The sequence below is a fragment of the Notamacropus eugenii genome, chromosome 5 (genome assembly GCF_028372415.1).
Source record: "Notamacropus eugenii isolate mMacEug1 chromosome 5, mMacEug1.pri_v2, whole genome shotgun sequence".
NCBI lineage: Eukaryota > Metazoa > Chordata > Mammalia > Diprotodontia > Macropodidae > Notamacropus > Notamacropus eugenii.
In genome coordinates this window covers 126,063,729-126,085,315 of record NC_092876.1, presented here as the reverse complement: position 1 = coordinate 126,085,315, position 21,587 = coordinate 126,063,729, and the positions used below count along the sequence as shown (strand labels likewise).

General features: G+C 40.8%; 1 protein-coding gene across 5 annotated transcripts in view; it reads right to left on the bottom strand.

Annotated features, from left to right (window-relative positions):
• PAK1 (p21 (RAC1) activated kinase 1) overlaps positions 1-21,587 on the bottom strand; it is a 205,986-nt gene that overhangs the window by 92,356 nt on the left and 92,043 nt on the right. For 4 of the 5 annotated variants that reach the window (XM_072610766.1, XM_072610769.1, XM_072610768.1 and 1 more), the window contains exon 2: positions 4,191-4,398. In XM_072610766.1, coding sequence (XP_072466867.1) covers positions 4,191-4,380 — 190 coding nt within the window. In that variant the 5' untranslated portion in view covers positions 4,381-4,398. The remainder of the gene's footprint in view (positions 1-4,190; positions 4,399-21,587) is intronic. The other variant, XM_072610767.1, reaches the window with a different exon arrangement.

Sequence of the window (21,587 nt, the reverse complement as noted above, 5' to 3'; positions counted from 1 at the left end):
AAAGTGAAGTGAGAACCAGGAGATCATTGTGCACAGTAACAGTAATGTTGTAACGATGATCAACTGTGAAAGGCTTAGCTATTCAGATCAATACAATGTTCCAAGACAATTCCAGGGGTTCACGATGAAAAATGCTATCCACCTCCAAAGAAAGAACTCATGAACCCCGAATACAAATGGAAGTATAATTTTCTCACTTTCTTTACTTTTATGACTTTTTAAAAAAATATGGCTAATATGGAAATATATTTTGCATGATTTCACATGTACAATTGATATAATATTACTTGCCTTCTCAGTGAGTGGAGGAGGGTGAGGGGAGAGAATTGGGAACTCAAAATTTTAAAAGAAAAGAATATTAAATACAAATTATGAAAAATGTAAAAAAAGTTCACAGACTCTGTTAAAAACCTCTGAATGAGGTCAACCCTTTCAATCTATAGAGGTAAAAAAACAGACATCCATATTGTAATAAGCAGAGCTGGGATTTGAACCTATTACCTCTGATTCCAGAACCAGTATTCTTCCTACTCTATTTAAAATCTAGGGAAGAAACTTGTTCATGATGTTGAATAGAAAATGTTTACTATCTAGTGGAGATGAGTAGGCCACTAATCAATTCATCTATCATTTTCCAAAAACTTCTGGCAATTTCCTCTTCCCAGCTGTGCGCCTTTAGAAATGGAGCTCTTATCTAAGAATTGGGGATGATGCTCTGGATACAGCTAGGCTCTGATGATTCAGTTGCAAGTGAATAAAAGATCCAGATGCAGCCTGGACTTACAATGTGCACAGGATCTCAAGATCATGGAAGGGAACTTAGCAATTCATTGAGTCCAGCCACTTAATTTTACAGATAAGGACACTAAGGCACAAAGAAGTTAGATGGCTTGACCAGGGATACAAGTAGCAGGTGAGTAGCAGGTGAGGGAGGTGAGAATTGAACCCAAAGACTTTGGTTCCATTGAGAGTTAAGTGAATTACCCACGCAGCCAAAAGGGTGTCAAGGGTAGAACTTGAGTCTTGGCATTCCTGGATTCAAGGCCAGGTCTCTATCCATTATATCACATTGCCTCTTATCAATTCAACAAACATTTAATTGATTTGTGAGGCAGTGGAACATAATGGATGGAGTCCTGGGCACGCAGCAAAGAAGTCCTGGAAGAGAATCCAGACTCTGATACTTAATAACTATGTGGCATGAGCTCAGTATCCTCATGTATAAATCAAAATAAAACCTGTAGCACCTACCTCACAGAGCTGGTGCTAGCCTCCAATGAGATAATAGATGGCAAGCACTTCACAAAAGTCAAAGGTACCATTCCCAAATCAGCCATCATTGTGTCTTCCACCTCTGCCTCTCACAGAGCTGGAGGAAGTCCTATGACCCAGATGACCCAATCCACTAACAATCTGTGTTCCCTAACTTCATCCTGGTCCTCATGGAAGCAAGGCAATGCTTTATTCCTCTCTAATGAGAGTGAGGCTGCCTTGCTTACATCATGAGCAAGTCATCACCCTCCTGATGTCATTGGTCCTCTTTGAGACTGGAGGATAAACGCCAATCGATTCTCCAACTCATTCCTCAGAGAAGCTGTTCCAAACCTCTTCTTTCATCACTGCCTTTTCCCCTTGCCCTCTCATCCGAGGACCTTGCTTAAAAACAATGCTTGGCATATTTTGCTTTATTCAGTCACTTCAGTCATGACCCCATTTGGGATTTTCTTGGCAAAGACTCTGGACTAGTTTGCCATTTTTTGTTCAGTTCATTTTACAGATGAGGAAACTGAAGCAAACAAAGTTAAGTAACTTGCCCAGGGTCATATAGCTAATAAGTGTCAGAGCCCAGGTTTGAACTCAGGAAGATGAGCTACTTAGCTGCCCTTCTTGGCACATAATATATGCTTAATAAATGCCAGTTGACTGACTACTTTTATAGAGAAAAATTAGGCTATTTGCCAGAAGTTCCCTTTTCTCTTTTTTTCATACTAGACATCTCTCACTTTTTCTTCCTGTCCTGACAAGGTGGCTCTTCTCCATAAAACCAACCCTTCTGAATGTGCCTTTGATCCCATCTCCTCCTGTCTTTTCCAACAAATGACTTCTTCAGTCATCCCTTGTCTCCCTTTCTAGCCTACAATCCTTCCCCTTTTCTACTGGTTCCTTCTCTGCCACCCACAAACATGTCTGAGTGTCCTCCATCCTTAAAAGAAAACCTTCACACGATGCAACCATCTCAAGAGTTTTCTCTCCTCCCTTTCTCAGTGAAAAAAATCCTAGAACGTTCTCTGCTTCCACCTCTTGCTCTCCTCTCATTCATTTCTAAACACTCTGCAATTTGCTGTCCAATCTCATTACTCAAATGAAACTGTTCTCCCCAAAGTTGCCGAAGATCTCACTTGCCAGATCTACTGGCCTCTCCTCAGTCCTCATCCTTCCTGACTTCCCCTACAAGTATAAAACTGTTGATCACCCTCTCATCTTCTTTTTTTTTTCTTGGTAATTAAGGTTAAGTGACTTGCCCAGGGTCACACTGAGAGAAAGTATCTGAGGTCGAATTTGAATTCAGGTCCTCAGGGCCAGTGCTCTATCCATTGTGCCACCTAGCTGCCCCCGGTTACTCTCTCTTCTTAAATCTTCTCTCTTCTCTGGGCTTTGGTAACACTCTTCTCTCCTGGTTTTCCTTTGATGTGGCCAATCAGTTCTCTGTCTTCTCTGCCCATTTCTTTTCCATGTCATGTTCCTTCCCACGGAGCCCTTTCCTAGATATTCTTCTCTCTAGATACTCACCCACTTGGTGATGTCATCAGCTCCCACGGATTTCATCATCATCTGCATGTTGATTATTGCAAAATCCACATATATATATAATATGTATGTATATATGTATGTATATATCAAGTCTCATTTTTTCCTGAGCTGCAATTCCACAACAGCCTACCAGACATTTCAAACTGATGTCCCATTGACATCTGATACCTCAACATATCCAAAATAGAACCGATTATCTTTCCCCAAAAACACCCACACTTCTTCTGAATTTCTCAGTTTCTGCTGAAGGCATCATCATCCTTTCCAGTCTCTTAGGACTCCAACTTCAAAATTATCATCAAGTCTTCATTCTCCTTTACACCACATACACAATTACTTACCAAATCTTGCCATTTCTACCACCATGTCTCCTGAACGCATCCCCTTCTCTCCATCGATACTTAATTCAGATCCTCATCACCTCTGGCCCTAACTACTGCCCTGGCCTCCTAATTGATCCCCTTGTCTTATATTTCTCCCCACTCCAATTCGTTCTCCATACAGCTGCCAAACTGATTCTCTTTAAGTACAAGTTTAGCTAGGTCACTCACCAACTCAAGAGACTTCTGTGGTTCCCTATTATTTCTACAATCAAACAGAAGCTGTTCCAAATGTCTTAGTGCAATAATAAGCTTTAATAGCCTATGATATAGCTTATACAAGCTATGAAAGTTCATCACTGATTAGGAGAACAGTTTGTATAAAATCCTCTACTTGGCATTTAGAGTTCTGCATAATTTAGCCCTAATCTATCTTTCTAAAGTCATTATACAGCACATCCCAAAAGTCTAAGCTTTAATAGTTTAAAATGGCACTAAGACTTTTGGGACATGCTATCTTAATACTTCCCTTCTAACACATTACAGTCTAGTCAAAGGGGTCCATGTGCTGTTCCTTGCACATAACATGAAGTTTCCATCTCCTGTCTCTGCTGCCAAAGGTGCCCTTGGCCCTGGCCACCTTCCATCCACATCTGCCTCTCAGAATCCCTTAATCTTCAAGATTCAGCTCAGGTAACACCTTCCACAGAAAGCCTTTCCTGCTCTCCCCCATTTCTCCAACAGCTGCTAGAGCCCTCCTTCTAAAAACTACTTTGCATTTCTACTGAACATATTCTATACATACTTGTCTCCCCCAACAGAACATAAGCCTCTTGAAGGCAGGGATTTTCATTTTTGTCTTTATAACGCCATCACCTAGCACAGCGTTGGGCACATAGTAGTAGGTGCTTAATGAATGCTTGTGAACTGATTTTAATGCAATTGAAACTTTGAGTTAGTGGCCACCAGGGAGCCCTAGATCTGGGCTTTAAATGAAATTGGCCTGTAAAAACCAAACAACTTAGAAAGGCAGAGAAAGGAACAAAATGATGCACGTACTCTTATCCCCTGGTAAGATGTTGCGATAAAATCGGTCTTTTTTCTTCTTTTCCTCAGGGTTTGGAGGCAAAGGTTTGGAGCCGTGGTTCAGGGTCCCAGTGTCTTTCCCGCCAGCTCCAATCATAGTGCTGGTGTTTCTCATCGGAGGGGCCGGAGGCTTGTCCTGGATGTCCACACTGTTATTGGACATCTTCACAAGGAACCGCTACTATAGTGGGAGGCAGGGGAGAAGAAGAAAAGAGAAGAGAGAGAGAGAGAGAGAGAGAGAGAGAGAGAGAGAGAGAGAGAGAGAGAACAAAATTCAACCTCAATAATTTGAAGCAACAAAGAATTAAAACATGAGTTAAACACATAGGTGGCTCAATGAATACAGCACCAGACCTAGAGTCAGGAAGACCTGAGTTCAAATACAGCCTCAGACAATGACTAGCTGTGTGACCCTGGGAAAGTCATTTAGCCCTGTTTGTCTCAATTTCCTCATCTGTAAAATGAGCTGGAGAAAGAAATGGTAAACCATTGCAGTATCTTTGCCAAGAAAACCCCCAAAAAGGGGTAGTGAAGAGTCAGACATGATTGAAACACTTATGTTTGCACCCATTTTCCCAGGCAGTATGGCCATATCACTTTATATAGTCAATCAACATTTATTAAACACCCACTATGTATGCATCATGCGCTGAGCCAAGCACTGGACTAGACTTGGGAGTCAGGGAGACGTAGGTTTGAATCCCACCACAAATGCCTTCTAGCTGTGTGAATGTGAATAATCCCTCACTTTACCACCTTGAGAATCAGTTTCCTCATCTACAAAATTGGAATAAATTCCCTTCAGTACCTGTACCTAACTCATAGAGTTGTCCTGAGGTTCAAATGTAATCAGGTATGTAAAGAGCTTTGTAAGCCTCCTCGCACTATACAAACACAAATTCAGGCCCAGCTTCAGCCCCACAACAACAGGAAATCCCCACATTTTTACTGTATTTTATTCTTACACAGTACTTCCCCAACTAGTCTCTTATTTGCTCTTCCCAACAGCCCCAGGAGGATAGCAGGGCAGAGATGACCTTTTGACTGTCTGAGTCTCAGAGCTGAGAAGACTTGCTTGGGGTCAAAGTCAGTAGCTGAGTCAGACTGCAAGAAATCCAGGTCTTCTCATCCCAAACCCAGTGCTCTTTTCACCATACTAGTCTTGTCTCACCCTCCGAAGTAACTTTTAGCTAACTCCTTGCACTTGGAGATCAAGACAGGGAGTCAGCAGATGTGGGTTCCAGTCCCAACTCTCCCCCGACTGACTCACTCTGTATATGTGTGTGTGTGTGTGTTGTTGTTGTTGTTGTGTTTGTCCTTTGCTCTTGAAGAGGACCATGATATCGAGATGATGACGTGACTTGCAGTTGATGCTGATTTGAGTGAGGGAGGGCTAAGCAAGGTCACCAGCCTCACTTTCTTCTCCTGAGCCATCTGGGTCCAGTGGTCTGATATTCATCAGGAGGACTGCAGATGGCCCAGGATGCAATGTGTGTGTGTGTGTGTGTGTGTGTGTGAGAGAGAGAGAGAGAGACAGAGAGACAGAGACAGAGAAAGAGAGACAGACAGACAGACAATTTGGGCAAGGTGCTTTCTCTCCTCTTATCTACTCATCCACAGAAAGAGAATGATAATCCCTGCCCAGGTACCCAAACAGGAATATAGGGAAGACTCAAAGAGAGCTAATGGATCAAACTGTTTTATAAACCCGCAATCACCATTCAAAAGTCCGCCACTGTGTTTACTGTCTAAGAAGCAGAAGTGAGCTCAAGTCAGAGAAAGGAGCTATACAAGCCACAGGTTGCCTGCCTCCAGAGGCGGTGAGTTCCCTGCACTAGAAGCAGGCAAGGGGTGCAGTAGAGACAAGAGCCTGGGGTCAGAAAGAGGAGTTCAAATCTAGACTCAGACAGACCCTGGGTCACACAACCTATTAGCCTCGGTTTCCTCAGCTGTAAAATGGAGATCATAATAGCGCCTACCTTCCAGTATGTTATGAGGATCAAATGAGATAAACATCGTAAAGCACTTTGCAAACCTCAATGCTCTATATAAAGGCTGGCAATTAATAGCTACCTTCAAGCAAAGAGTAAAAAGGACTGGTCACTTGTTTAAGGAGCTGCCTACGTGAAAATGTTTCTTTGTTTTGTTTGTCTTTTGTATTTATGTTCAAAATGAATAGAAAAACATTTTTAAAGGAAAAAAATATCCTGTAGAAGAGATTCTTGGTATGGTACAAGTTTACACTTGATGGAAGGACAATAGGACAGTCATTTCCCTTACTCTAGACACCAAGCCTAAACTCATATGACACACTGTTGACTCATACTGAGCTTCCACTGGAATCTTGTCTTTTCCACCAAACTCTTATCTAGTCATGGGTACTTCACCCTGCACTTCTGCAGCTCCTCTTGGATCCCCATTCAATTTAATCTCAACAGATTTGAGCCATCATTTTAATCTGTCCCTTTGGGGATCTCTTTGGACTGGAAGCCAGATCTTGGGGTTCCGAGGCTAATGCTCTTCCTACTGTACCATACTGGTACAGCAGAAAATACCCAAAACAAGGGAAGAAAAGATCTTTGCAAAGGGACTGAAGCAAGATGTCTCAGTGAAATTCTCTGCCTTAATCCCCCTTACTATGTCTATGTGCCAAGGATTAAGGAGGATGAGCTGTAAAAGGGTCATGATGGGCAACCCTAGGCCTTAAGCCAAAATTCTGGAGATGTTATTCCATCCTGGTGAAATGCATGTTCCTGCCTAACAAGATTTCAAAACTAATTATAACTGGATCAGGATGAGGTGATGGATTGACCACACTTTCCCAATACCTCCAGAGTTCCAGGGAGCTTTTATAATTTATGAACAACTAATTATACAAGTATTAATTATGCATTGACTAAATGACTCTACAGTTATAATAGTGAGATTCTGCAGGAATGAGGGTTAATGTTACCTTTCTCCAATAAATCTTAAAATCCAAGTAATCTCTGTGCATGCTCTCAAGTCCCAGAAGGAACAGGGTAGTAGTCAGTTATGCTCATCCAACACATGGAGAAAATGAGACCCCAGGAGGTAAGAGACTACCCATAAGCAACTCAGGGGTATTGCACCAATAAATGTCTCCATGCCAATAAAAGAATGCAGTCTGAGAGAGGAGTTAAGCACCATCTGACTGGACTAGTGTTTAACAGGAGGAACTTAATCAGAGTCTGAGCCACAGTGGGTATGACTGAAATGGAGGAACAAAGGTTTTCTATCCACATTCAAAGGAGAGATAAAGCTAACATAATATACAAGTCGGGAAAATTACTGAACAACAGAGCAGAAGGCCTAAGGTTCTAAGCTAGAGTTTGGAACAAAGTTCAAAGAGAGAAAAAGCTGGAAGGAGCTTCAGAAAACTAAATGTTTAAGAACTGATAGGAATCCTAAAACATCAGCTGCTCTTGGGTAGGCCAAGCTAATAGAATAAAAATGACAATTGTACCTAAATTAATTTACTTATTCAGTGCCATATCAATCAAACTACCAAAAACCATTTTACGGATGTAGAAAAAATAATATCAAAATTCATCTAGAAGAACAAAAGGTCCAGAATATCAAGGGAATTAATGAAAAGAAGTGCTGGGGAAGGTGGCCTAACCATACCAGATCTTAAATTGTATTATAAAGCACCAATCATCAAAACTGGTACTAGTTAAGAAACAAAGGGATAGATCAGTGAAATAGATTGGGTTCACATGACACAGTAGTAGATGATTACAGCAGTCTATTGTTTGATAAACCCAGGGACCCCAGCTTCTGGAATAAGAACTCACTGTTTGACAAATAGTGCTGGGAAAACTGGAAAATAGTGGGGCAGAAACTGGGCATAGACCAACGCCTGATACTGTCTATCAGAATAAAGTCTAAATGAACTAGGTATAAAAGCTGATACTATGAACAAATTAGGGAAGCAAGGAATAGTTTATTTATCAGATTTATGGAGAACAGAGGAATTTATGACCAAACAAGAGATAGAGAATATTATGAAATGCAAAATGAATAATTGATCACATTAAATTAAAAAGTTTTTGTACAAACAAAGCCAATGCAATCAAGATTAAGAGGGAAGCAGAAAACTGGGAAAGGGTTTTTACAACTGTCTGTGATAAAATCCTCATTTCTAAAATATATAGAGAACTAAGTCAAATTTACAAGAATACAAGTCATTCTCCAATTGATAAATGGTCAAAGGATATGAACAGGCAGTTTTCAGAGGAAGAGATTAAAGCTATCTATAGTCATATAGATAAAATATGGATAAAATCATACAGAAAAATGTTCTAAATCACTTTTGATTGGAGAGATGCAAATCAAAACAACTCTGAGGTACCACATCACACCTATCAGATTGGCTAACATGACAAAACAGGAAAATGATAAATGCTGGAGAAGATGTGGGAGACGTGGAACACTAATTCATTGTTAGTGGAGCTATGAACTGATTCAGCCATTCTGGAGAGCAATTTTGGCTATAAAAATGTGTATACCCTTTGACCCAGCAATACCATTTCTAGGGCAATATCCCAAAGAGATCATAAAAATGGGAAAAGGACCTACATGTACAAAAATATTTATAGCGGCTCTTTTTGTGGTGACTAATAACTGGAAATCAAGGGAATGCCCATCAACTAGGGAATGGCTGAGCCAGTTGTAGTATATTAATGTAACAGAATACTATCATCCTATAAGAAATGACAAACAGGCAGACTTCAGAAATACCTGGCCAGACTTATATGAACTGATGCTGAGTGAAGTGAGCAGAGCCAGGAGAACATAATACACAGTAACAACCACACTGTGCAAGGACTGTTTTTGATAGATAGTCCTCCACAGCAAGGCAAGGACCTAAAACATTTCCAAAGGACTCATGATGCAAAATATAATCCACATCCAGAGAAAGAACTATGGAGTCAGAAAGCAGAATGAAGCAGACTATTTTCTCTTTTGTTATGTTTGGTTTTGTTTCGTTTTACTCATGTGTTCTCCCATTCATTTTAATTCTTCTTTGCAACATGACTAATGTGAAAATGTGTTTAATAAGAATGTATGTGTAGAGCTCGTATAAAATTGCATGCCTCTTTAGGGAGGGAGTGGGGAGGGAGAAGGGGAAAATTTAAAATTTAAGGAAGTGATTGTTGAAAATTGTAAACAAACAAATAAAAAGAATTGGTAGGAATGGAACCCTAAACCAGAAGGAATCTCAGAAAAGTGGATGCTGAGAATTCTTAGATACTTGGAAAGACTTACATGAAATGATGCAAAGTGAAATGAATAGAACCAGAAAAATGTTGTATACAGTAACAACAATACTGTACAATAAGAAACTGTGAAAGCCTTAGATATTCTCAGCAATACAATGATCCAAGACTATCCCAAAGGACTAATGATGGAGCACACTATCCACCTCCAGAGAAAGAATTGATATTGATCGAATAAAGACTGAAGCATGATATTTTTCACTTTCTTTCATTCTTTTTTTCCAAGTCTTGTTATGCAAAATGACTAATATAGAAACGTTTTTACATGACTGCACATATGTAAACTATATTGGATTGTTTGCCATCTCAGGGAAGGGAGAAGGCTAGAACTTGGGACTCAAAACTTTTGTTAAAAATGTTTAAAAATTGTTTTCACATGTAACTGGGGAAAAAATAAAATATTGTATATACATATATACATGTACATATGTATGTATGTGTATACATATGTACATATACATTCATCATATACACACACATATACATGTAACTGAACAGGTAGGAACCCTAGAATGAAGAATGACAAAACTGGAAGGAGCCTTAGATGACAAAATGTAAGTGACATTAACAATGAAAGAAAAAGGCAAATAAGCAATGGCCATCATGAGGTTTTTAATAAACATACAAATAACTGTAACATATTATTGTCTAAGTGTATAAAAGAAGTAGAGGCAAAAGGCTGGCTACAAAGAGATCAACAGAATCATTACTGACTTAGGCGAAAACGTGGGTAGGATTTCGACAGACAAGTGAAGGGACAGGAATTCCACACATAATGAACAGAACGATCAAAGGTATGATAGCAGGGTAGCAGGAGACACGTTGGCGGAATGTTCAGTTTGGCTGAATCATAAGATACATGAAGGGGAATGATGGAAGATAAGACTAGAAAGGTAGGTTTGTAGGGGAAAGGTGGAACTTGGATGCCAGCATAAGAAGTTCGGAATTGAATGGCTAGGCATTGGGGAAATACTAAATTTTGCAGGAAGGAGGGAGAGGGGGGAAGAGTCTGACAGTCAGACCTGTACATCGGGAAGATCATTCTGGCAAACAATTCAGGATGGAGTGAAGGAAGAGATATTGGAGGCTGGTTGGAAGATTACTTACTAGCTCAGTCTAGAGGTGATAATGACCTGAACTAAGGTGATGGCAATAGGAATGGAAAGGATAGGAAAGGAGTGGACAGAAGAAAGAGTGATGAAGGAGTTAGAATCAACAATTCCAGTCAAATAATGGAAGCTTAATTGTTGGGGACAGAAGTGCCTCATTTACATGAGAAAGGTCTTATTAGGCAAAGATAAAAGAAACTAAAAGATGCTAGACTCAAAAGTCAGAAAACCCACGTGCTAATTAATCCCAGTTCAGCCATCAAACTCACCGTGACCTCAAGTGAGTTACTTCCTTTCTATGGGCCTCAGTTATGTGTAGACAAAAACACCAGTGAGTTTCCTTCTAGCTCTGACATCCTCCAATGTTGTGATTCCATGACTATGCAATTTCACGGAACATCCCAAACTGAACTTTTGTAGCTCTGGGCCCTGATGGACAAACCTTTGGGGCTGAATACAACAGCCTCCCCCTCAATGGAGTAGTAGCACTATGTGTAAAATAAACATTCATAAAAACCGAGACAAAATTGCATCAGAGAAACAAGAAGTCAGAGGGGTAACTTAATAAGTGTCTTCCAGTTATTACAAGAAGGAGGATAGCCAGCTGTTTTCCATTGAGAACAGAGTAAGGGGTCAAGGGCTTAAAACCATGGGAATAGACAAAGAGTCACAGAATTAAAGTATGTCCAAGCTGAAAGGGAGCTCAGAACACAAGCTTTTAGAGACAAAAGGGGCTTTAGAATGTAGAATATTAAAACAAATTAAGTCTGATCTTGAAGAAGCTTAGAAAATATATTAAGAGATAAGAGGGACCTTGGAACACAAACTATGAGAACAAAGACTAGAATAACTTCTGGAGGGAACCATCAACATAGAATGCTGCCTTATACAATATTTGAGGAGCAATAGACTTTAAAATATAAAATGTCAGACCTAAGAGAACCTGTGGAGTCACTTAGTCCAAGCTCCTCATTTTACAATTGAAGAAAACGACTCCAGAAGAAATAACTCAAGGTCATGCAGTGAGTCAGTGGTTGAGCAGGGACTCAAAACGGGCAAACTCAGGTCTCCTGCCTCCCAGTTCAGGGTTTTCAACATCACACTGGTTCCAGTTTAGAAGGAAGAATTTCTTGACTTTCAGAAGTTATTAAGATAATGAAATGGATTCTGAGGAACCAAGGTACAGTATTTCTGAATCTTAAGTTTCAAAAATGGTGATGTATGGCTAAAAATAAAACTGCAAATGGATTCTGAAGACACAAATTCAAATCCTGGCTTTGCCACTTAAGACCTGTGTGGCCTTGGACGAAGCATTTAACCCTCTCGAGGTCTTAGTTTCCTCATCTATAAATGGAGGAAGGAGAAAAAGGATACTTGAACTGGGTCAGGTGTTAAACTCATGGCCAGAGAATTAAATGTAGCCTCACAGTTTCTGAGTTATGAGCCAACCAGATTAAAATGCAATTGGGAAATGTTTCACAAAATAAATTAAAATGCAGTACAATATAGATAATGTTCATTTGTGGTTTTCTAAGTCACTATGCAACCCACAGGGATATGTTTCTATCTAAGTTTGATACCAGTGGACTAAATGGTCTCTAAGGCCCCTTTTAGCTTTAAATCTATGACCCATTTCTACTTTGCACAGAAGCTATTCAAAGGCTCTTCATTCCTAAAAGACTCCCGGACCTCCTCCTCATACCCACCCAACACCTCCCCACCTCCCAAGCTGAGAGCTTTGCCTCTTAACTTTCCTGGGAAAAAAAATGGTCACTTGACGAGAACTTCTTAACCCATTCCCTTCATCTCAAAATCCTACTCTTTCCTCCCACCTCTAAAATAGAAGTGGCCCTTTCATCGCCAAGGCCAGCCCTTCTACATGTGTACTTGATCTCATCCCCTCCAGTCTTCTCCAGCAGATTTCAGCTTCAATCATCCGGTCTCTCAAGTCTTCAGTCTCTATCAACTGGTTCCTTCCCTGTTGCCTACAAGTAACCTTCTTTATTCCTCATATGTAATACTCTATTGCTTTATGCCCTTGTACTGGCTGTTCCCCAAGTCTGGAAAGCAGTCCCTCCTTATCTCTGCCTTATAGAGTCCCTCTCTTCCTTTAAGGTATAATTAAGCACTATCTTCTACATGGAGCCTTTCATAATGACTTCAAATGTTCATACCCTCCCTCTCAAACTACTCTGTATTTAACTTCTTTGTATATATTACCTTTATGTTTATGCTATAATATTTTTATATGCTATAAAGTTATAATAGTGGTGGACCTCAATGGATCCCCTTCAGAACTAGATAAATCTATAAAGAAAGAAGTTAAGGACTTGAAGATTATCACAAAAATTATCTCAAGAATGATAAATCTCTTGTAATTATTGAATGGTAATAGAAAGGAGTTTACATATTGCTCAGCTGTACATCACTTCACTTCCATAGGCCTCATCTATTAAATGAGAAGGATTTGCTAGATGACCTCTGTGGTCCTTTCTAGCTCCAGAGCTATAAATCTATGACTCTAGAGATAAGAAGCAATATAGTGTTAGAATCTCAGCTCTGACAGTTATAAGGTATCTGACTTCAGAAGAAAAAGGAAACAACTCTACCATTCTTCTGAGATTCATCTATAAGATGGGGATAATAATTTCCTATTACTTACCTCACAGGATTATTGCAAAGGAAAGCACTTGGAAAACCTTAAAGTGCCAAAAGAAATGAGCATTTGCTTCTACAGCTGCTGTTATTGTTTGTATTCATTTTAAGGCAGGGCCTGGAGGTTTAGGGTGGCTCATTTGCCCAATGGAATGCTGCAGCTTGGTATTTGCTGGGGTGGTTGTTTTTTTCTTTCTGGTATCTGTTTGGCCCATGGCCTGCTACAAAAGCCTTTGGTCCTTGCCCCTGACTATTACTGGAAAACCACAAAGCTGAAGATATTTCTTAGAGGCTGGAAGGAGTGAAGAGGGGGAGAAAAGGGAACTTCATACCTTTTCATAGACTCATAGGACCTGAGTCAAAAAGGACCAGAGGTCAAGTCCAACCCCTACTAGAAGCATGAATCATGTCCACAGGAGAGCTTACTGTTATATTTTTCTAATTTAGCACATAAAAAACACTAGCTTAACAGGGAGAACTGAATTCTCATCTTGGATTTTCCCTTAACTCAATGGATGACCTTGGGTAATTCTGTTCAGTAAATAGAACACTGACCTGGGAGTCAGGGCCTAGGCTTTATTTCTGGATCTAGCATTTCCAGCTGTGTGAACCTTGGCAGAACACTCCTCTCTTGTTTGTTTCCTCCTCGGTAAAATGAAGGGCAACTAGATGATCTCTAAGGTCCCTTCCAACCCTAATATGTCTGTTTCTTGGTCACTTCCTCAATTTAACCTGTTTCCTCATCTGTAAAGTGGAGATAGCTTCTCAGGTCACACAATTATTCTCAGGATAATATTCATATATTTCATATTCAATATTATATATGAAAGCAATTTGAAGAATCTAAAGAAACTTCCCTAAAATAGAGTGGGCTGCCTAAGGAGGTGGATGGTTTCACCCAATGGAAGACTTCAAGCAATGGCTAAATCAACATCTCTTGGAAATGTTTAGAAGGGATTGTTGAGTATGGACTAGACCAGATGGCCTCTGAGGCCTTTTAACTCTTAGATTCTGTGACTACAAAAAGGGCATCAGCCTTAAGGACAACATATGGTATTGGTGTCTCTGAGAAAGGTCTTAGGAAATGAGGATGTTAGACTGAAGTCCGAATCTTTAGGCAAGTGCTGGAAAACTTAGGTTTGAATCTCAGCAGTGCCAGGATTTAAACACAGGCCTTTTGACTTCAAATTCATGGAAGAAGGAAGAAAAAAAAACCAAGGAGGAGAAAGAATCACAAAAGGTAGCAGAGGAAGAAGAGGCAGAGAAAAGAAAAGGTAGGAAACAGAAGAAAAGAAAAGGAGGGGCAGGAAGATGAGAGGAAAAAGGAAGGACCTGGAAAAAAGGAGGAGAAGGAGCAGGAAGATGAACAGAAAAATGATGAGAAGAGATCTTGGACAAAAGCATGAATGACAAGAGTATCTTATGATACAAAGCAGGGAGGAATAGCTAACACCATCCTTCCTCATCCTTATTCTCATACTCATAACTACTGAATTAGGTACCTACTATGTGCTAGGCACTATGCTTAGAGTTTTTGAAATATCCTCATTTGATTCTTACAACAACCCTGGGAGGTAGGTGCTATTATTATCTCCATTTTACAGATGAGGACACTGAAGCAGACAGAGGTTAAATGACTTGCCCAGAGTCGCACAGCTAGTAAATGAGGCTACATTTGAACTCAGAACATCCTGATTCCAGGCTCAGGACTCTATCTACTGCACAACTTCAATGCCTAAGATGCAGATAACAGGGTTGGGACCCTAAAAGACTTCAAGCTAGAACAATGGGCACAAGTTAATAAGAGGAAATATAATTGTAATAGGAAGCTTTTAGATACACATACAGGTTCAAAACTTCAACTTCACAAGTACTAGATGGCGGGGGAGGCATGAGTAGAATTTTTTGCATTAAAAATATCTGGGGGTTTGAGTGGCCTACATGTTCAAAATGAGTCAACAGTATGGGGTGGCAGCTGAAAAAGCTAATATCATCTAAGAGTGTTTTAAGAAAACACCCTATGCATAGGAAAGGCTAGTCCTGTTCCATTCTGCTCTGGTCAGGCCACAGCCATAGGCTCGTGTTGGTAGAAAGCCAGCTGGAGAAAGAACATCCAAAGAAGGGAATGACCTTGAGACCACACTGTGCAAAGATGGGATGAAGAAACTGGGGATGTTAAGCCTGGAGAAAAGAAACTTGAGGAAGGATGTGGTTGCTGTCTTCAAATATCTGAGTGGCTTTCATGAGGAAGAAGGGTAAGACTTCAGTTCTGTTGGCCCCAGACATCAGAACAGAAAGCAATGGCTGAAGATAGGAAGTTTTAAATTCAATGCAAGTAAAAATTTCCTAATGATGGTAATGTGCAAAAGCAGGCTCTACTTTAGAGAATTCATAAAAGAGAACAATCTATTTGAACACATTCAGTAACAGAGAACTCACTACCTAAAGAGGCAACACATTCCATTGCGGAACAAGAAGGAAAGAAACTCTACCTCATACTTTAATTGGTCCTAATTCTGCCCTTTGGGACATTTAAATAGCAGCCCATCAAATTGCTGAAAGCAACTACCCTATCTCCCCTAACTCCAAACCCCCTCAGTTAATTCAACAGATGTGGGTATGACCCCGTCTTCAGTTCTCCTTCAGGTGATCTTTATGTGGACACGCTTCAGCTTAACAACATCCTTCCAAAAAGATATCACCCAAAACTGAACACCACACTTCTCCTAAATCAGTCTAAGCTGAAGTTATCTTTGGGTTGTTAGGTTTAGTAATGAAAAGCCTCCCCAAACCACAGCCTGAGTTTTAACTAAATTCAACAAAGATCTTGCTGAGTTATTGTGTGTGTAAGCAATGCTCCCAGTGCAGCACTGGAAAAGAAAGATGAATAGAAGGCAGCTCCCTCACTCAGGAAATTTATGTCAGAAAGGGAGAAAGAGAAAGCTCACTGGCCCAGTTTTCCATTCAGTCATTCAACAAACATCAGGACCCAACAGTGGACAAAGCCCTCTGTTGAACGCTGCAAATATGAGTTAATAACATGATATGATATAGCTCTCAGACAGCTGCATGGAGTGGCAGAAAACATATGTTGAATCCCAGCTCTATTAGTCACCAATTGGGTGACCTCAGCCAAGTCCCTTCCCTTCTCTGGAGCTCCTCTATAAAATTTTGGGATTGGCACAGTGGATAGAGCCTAGAGTCAGGAAGATTCATCTTCTTGAGTTCAAATCTGGCCTTAGACACTCAGCTGTGCGACCTTGGGCATGTCCTTAACTCTGCTTGCCTCAGTTTCCTCATCTGTAAAATGAGTCAGAGAAGGAAATGGCAAACCTCTCCAGTATCTTAGCCAAGAAAGCCTTAAATGGGATCACAAAGAATTGGACACAACTGAACAACAACAGTTCCAAAGCTTCTAATCCCAGGTTGGGGAAGGGCTGAGAGATTGATAGAATGAGGCCAGGAAAAGTTTACCTGAGAAGGCAGCACCTGAGCTGGGCCTTAAATGAAGGAAGGACTATCAGTACTCAGAGATTGGGGGAAATGAGAAGAATCATATATTAAAAAAATACACAAGATCTCTGCATTGAATAGGATCTCAGAGTTCATACTGTACAGACCAAGGTATCATGTTATAATAGCAAGAGAATTGGACTTGGGAATTAGAGAAATTTGGATTCAAATATAGCCTGTGACACTTATGAACATGGTCAAGCCACCTAACCCCTCTGGGCCTCAGTTCCTCATCTATAAAATGAAGAAACTGGATTCTAAAGTCCCTACGGTCTCATTTGGCTCTAAGCCTGGGATCCGATGACTTGTACTCTATAAACAAGAGTGCCCCCTCTACAGCAAAGTTTCTTGGTAGCAGACTAGTGCAGCCTGGATCCCTTCTCAGAATTTTGCTTTTAAATGACTATATGTGGCTCTTATTATTCAGTCACTTCAATTGTGTCTGACTTTTTGTAACCCCATTTGGGGTTTTCTTGGCAGAGATACTGGAGCACTTTGCTATTTCCTTCTCCAGATCATTTTACAGATGAGGAAACTGAGGCAAACAGGGTAAAGTGACTTGTCCAGAGTCATACAGCTAGTAAGTGTCAAACCTGAACTCCGGAAGATGAATCTTCTTGATGGCAGACCTGGCACTCTATCACTGTGCCCTTTAGTTGCCCAAAATGAATGTAGATACACAGATCTATAGCTGTATATATGTATAGAGATATGTATGCATATGTATATATGTATATATACACACATATATGTATATATATATGTATGTGAGTGTGTATATGTATGGGTGTCTATATATTATCTTTTTTCAAAATTAAAAAAATGACCCCCTGAATCTATCCACAGAGCATGAGAATGGGTGATAAAGAGTAGCCCAGTTTGGTTGAACTTTGAATATACCAAAGGAAGTGAGCAGTTTGACACCAGACAGAACCACAGATTCATAGAATCTGGGAGTTGGAAGGGACTTTGAGTAGGTATCCAGTCCAACTTTCATATTCAATAAATGGACATTAACCATTTCCTGAAAATCACCAATGAGGGAGAATCTACCACTTCCTAAGGAAGGTTCATTCCACCCTTAAGCCTGACTCTTCTTCTGAGCCTAAGTTTCTACATCTGCAAACCAAGAGGGTTGGAGAGATAAGCCCTAAAAATCCTCTCTACATGAAACTTGTTCTCAGATTACAAATAGCCCAGCCAGGTGCCTAGTCTTCTAGGTATTCTAAGAACACAAGGAGGAAACCTACTTCACTGCCCTCACAGCCCTTGGGTCTAGTTGGGTCAGCAGAACTGACATATTGAATGATAAAAGGTAGATGGAAGTAATATCATTCAAGGCCTGAACTTTGTTCAAGAGGCAATAGGAATCCTAAAGGTATTTTAGCAGGGGAAATGACAAGATCAGACTGGTGTGTAAGAAAGACCATAGAATCACAGACACAAAGCTGAAAGAGACCTCTTAGGTCATCAATACAACCTCCTCATTTTACAAATGAGGAAACTGAGGCCTAGGGAGGTAATGTGACTTGCTGGAGATGACCGAGGTGGTAAATGTCAGAGGTGGAATTTGGACCCAGGAATTCTGACACCAAAGAGTAACTCTTTTCAAATGATTCAGGCAGTAGTGCTGAGGGTTGAGTTATTTGGAAAAGTGGCCATCACCACCATTCCTGAAATGCCCCTGGTGTAATTGCCTTTACTCACACTGATCTTTCCATCTGAAATGTATACCACTCCCTCTACTTGTAGAAATCCTATCTGTCCTTCAAGGCCAATGGGACGTTCTCCAGGAAGCCCTTCTTGATTTCCCATCTGGGTGAGCTGTCTCTTGCCTCTAAGTCAAGGAAAGATTTAAGGGATTATTATTCTAGCCTGCCTTATACTAGAATAGTGTTTACCTGTCATCCTTCCTAGTACTCAGGGAGCTCGACAAGAACAAAGGTCAGTGTCTTCTTCAAGTCTGATCCCTCTTGGTCTATAACACAGATTCTCAACACAGGGTGGGTATGCAAGTCTGGCCACAGCAAGAAATCAATATGGCGCCACACTCTTTCCCTAACCATATTTCCTTCTACATCTGCCCTCACAAGCTCTACTTTGTCTGACCAAACTCTTGTCTCCTGTTCTCCTTGAACCCATTCTGCTATCCCTAGGCAGGAAATGTACTTGATCTCCATCTTAATCTGCTATAGTCCCTCCCTTCCTTCAAGGTCCAAGTCAAGTATCACCTCCTTCCTGAAGCCTTCCCTGATTCACCCTGCTGAAAAAGTGAACTCCTCCTCTTCCAGTTTTTAAATTTTTTAATATTTATTTAAATAAACATTTTGTGAGAATTAGAAGTATCCAAAAATAGAATTGGCTGCCCTGGAGGAGTTCTCCAACACTAGAGGTCTTCAAGAGGAAACTAGATGACTGTTAAGGATACTCAAAAGAGAATTTCTGTTCAGGACCAGGAAGGACTAGATGACCTGTGTGGCTTCTTCCAGCATTGAGTTCTGAAAAACAGCAAGTGAGCCTGGGGAACTCCCCAGGACTATGAACAATAGTTGCTGCCATAATCCAGGGGGTAATTTCTCCCTCTGATAGAGAAACCCATCCATAGGACAGCCCACCCACGGCATCTCATCCTGTGCCACTCTTGCCATAAATTCTTAAAACAGATGTTAAAACTAGCTAAAGGCCACCTCATTTTTTTAGCTTCTTTGTGGAGAGACAAAGACAGCACTCAGGTTGTCTATCTATTATCTGTCATTCTTGCTGTATGACCAGTCAATCTTCTTTTGCAGTCATATTGTTCAGTTGTTTCAGTTGTGTCGGACTGTGTGACCCCATTTGGAGTCTTCCCTGCAATAATAATGGATTGGTTTGACATTTCCTTCTCCAGGTCATTTTACAGATGAGGAAACTGAGGCAAACAGGGTTAAGTGACTTGCCCAGGGTCACACTACTAAGAAGTGTCTGCGGCTAGATTTGAACTCAGGTCTTCATGACTTTAGGTCCAGTACTCTTATCCATTGAATCACCTACCTGCCTCCATTTCCAGTCATTAATATCCTTTATCTTGGCTTTTATGCTACTTCTCAGATCTGAGCTGTTGGCAGTAATGTGGTACTTAAGCCAATAGCATTTATTAAGCACTTACTACATACCAGGCAGAGTAGGCAAAAGACATACCTTGTTCTCAAGAAGCTCACAGTCCAGTGAGGAAGAACACATTTGAACAACCATGTATAAACAAGAGACGGACAGGAAAAATTAAGAGTTGATCCCAGATCAAACTATGATTTAAAAAAGACCAGGAAATACTTTTTCAAGATGGGAGATTCCAGCTGAGACACCATGAGTCCCTGCCTTTCTTTGTAATCTCAATGTTAGGCACTAGAAAGCACTTCATTGCTGACTTGTTTACTTGACTGCCCTTGGCCTGGTCTGACTGTCATGGTCCTAGTACAGACCTTCATTCCCACTAGCCTAGATCATTGCAAAGGCTTCCATATCTTTATACACACTGTCAGATTAATTCTCCTGATGTACAGGCCCATGTTCATCTACAACTCAACACTTCCTGACATTTCCCGTTGCCTACAAGACTGATCTTGGCCTTCACAGGACTCACAAGTGATCTGATATCATCCTACCCTCCTCAATGCCTTCTCACACCATTCATAGAAGTGAAGACTTCAAAGGAACCCCAGAGATCATCTAGCCCAAATTCCTCTGTGTATAGGTGAAACAACAAGAGAAGGGACGTGGCTTGCTGAAGGTCAGACAGTTAATAAATGTCAGAACTTCGACTTGAACCCAGGTCTATTAGGTTCAAATTCAATATTTTTCCTACTGCACTCAAACTACTTCACATGTAGGGCATAGATGATGATTCTTATTTTACAGATGAAGAAAATTGTGGCCTCAAGTGGTAAAACAACTTGACCAAGGTGACAAAAGGGAACTTGGGATGACAAGCCAGATGTTGGATGAGAAGCATGAGGCCTCCCCAGGTCATCTGGCTTTTCAATCAGTCAGAGGCCCTGAGTTCAAATCTCTACTCTGTGACCTTCAACTAATACCTTTCTAGGCCTCTATTTCCTCATCTGCAAAATGAGGAGGTTAGACAAGGCCAACAATTCTTAATTTTGTGAGTGTCATGGATCCCTCTGGAACTTTGATGATACCTATGGACCCCCTTCCTTGGGAAAAAAAAAAGTTATGAAATAATTAAAGGAAATGCTAAATTTCAGTTAGAGGTCATAAAAATCAAAACGAGTTTTTTTCCTCTCTAAGTTCTTGGAGGCCCTAAAATCTATGAGTCTGTGGCCCCAGGCTAAGAAGTCCTAGACTAGATGAGTGTACAGCCCCTTCCAGACCTAAATCCCATGATTCTGGGGGAGTTCCCATCCTCTTCACTTCCCAATCTTTCCTTGGTTTGTCTTGCCTCCCTAGCTAGGAAGGGCTCACTCTTGCAGCCTGATTTGTACTCTGGATCCAACTCCATGATCTTGCCAGCCTGAAGTTGACTTTAAGAAAGAGAGGTGGGGGAGTAAGGGGGTAGAGAAGAAAAATCTGCCTATGTCACACAATTCGGCGATGTGGTGAGTCACAGAGGGAGCTTAGCTCAGCTCAGCACTGAGCCGTCCAAATGGCCCAGAGCCAGGAGGAGAAGTTAACATGCTGCAACCCTGCTTCTGTTCCAAGCTAAGGATTGTATGTCTGGCCAGGGCACCGAGGCCGACTAACTGGCTTTTCCCCATCTCCTCAATGCAAATTGTGGGTAAGTGATCAGAATCTTAGGC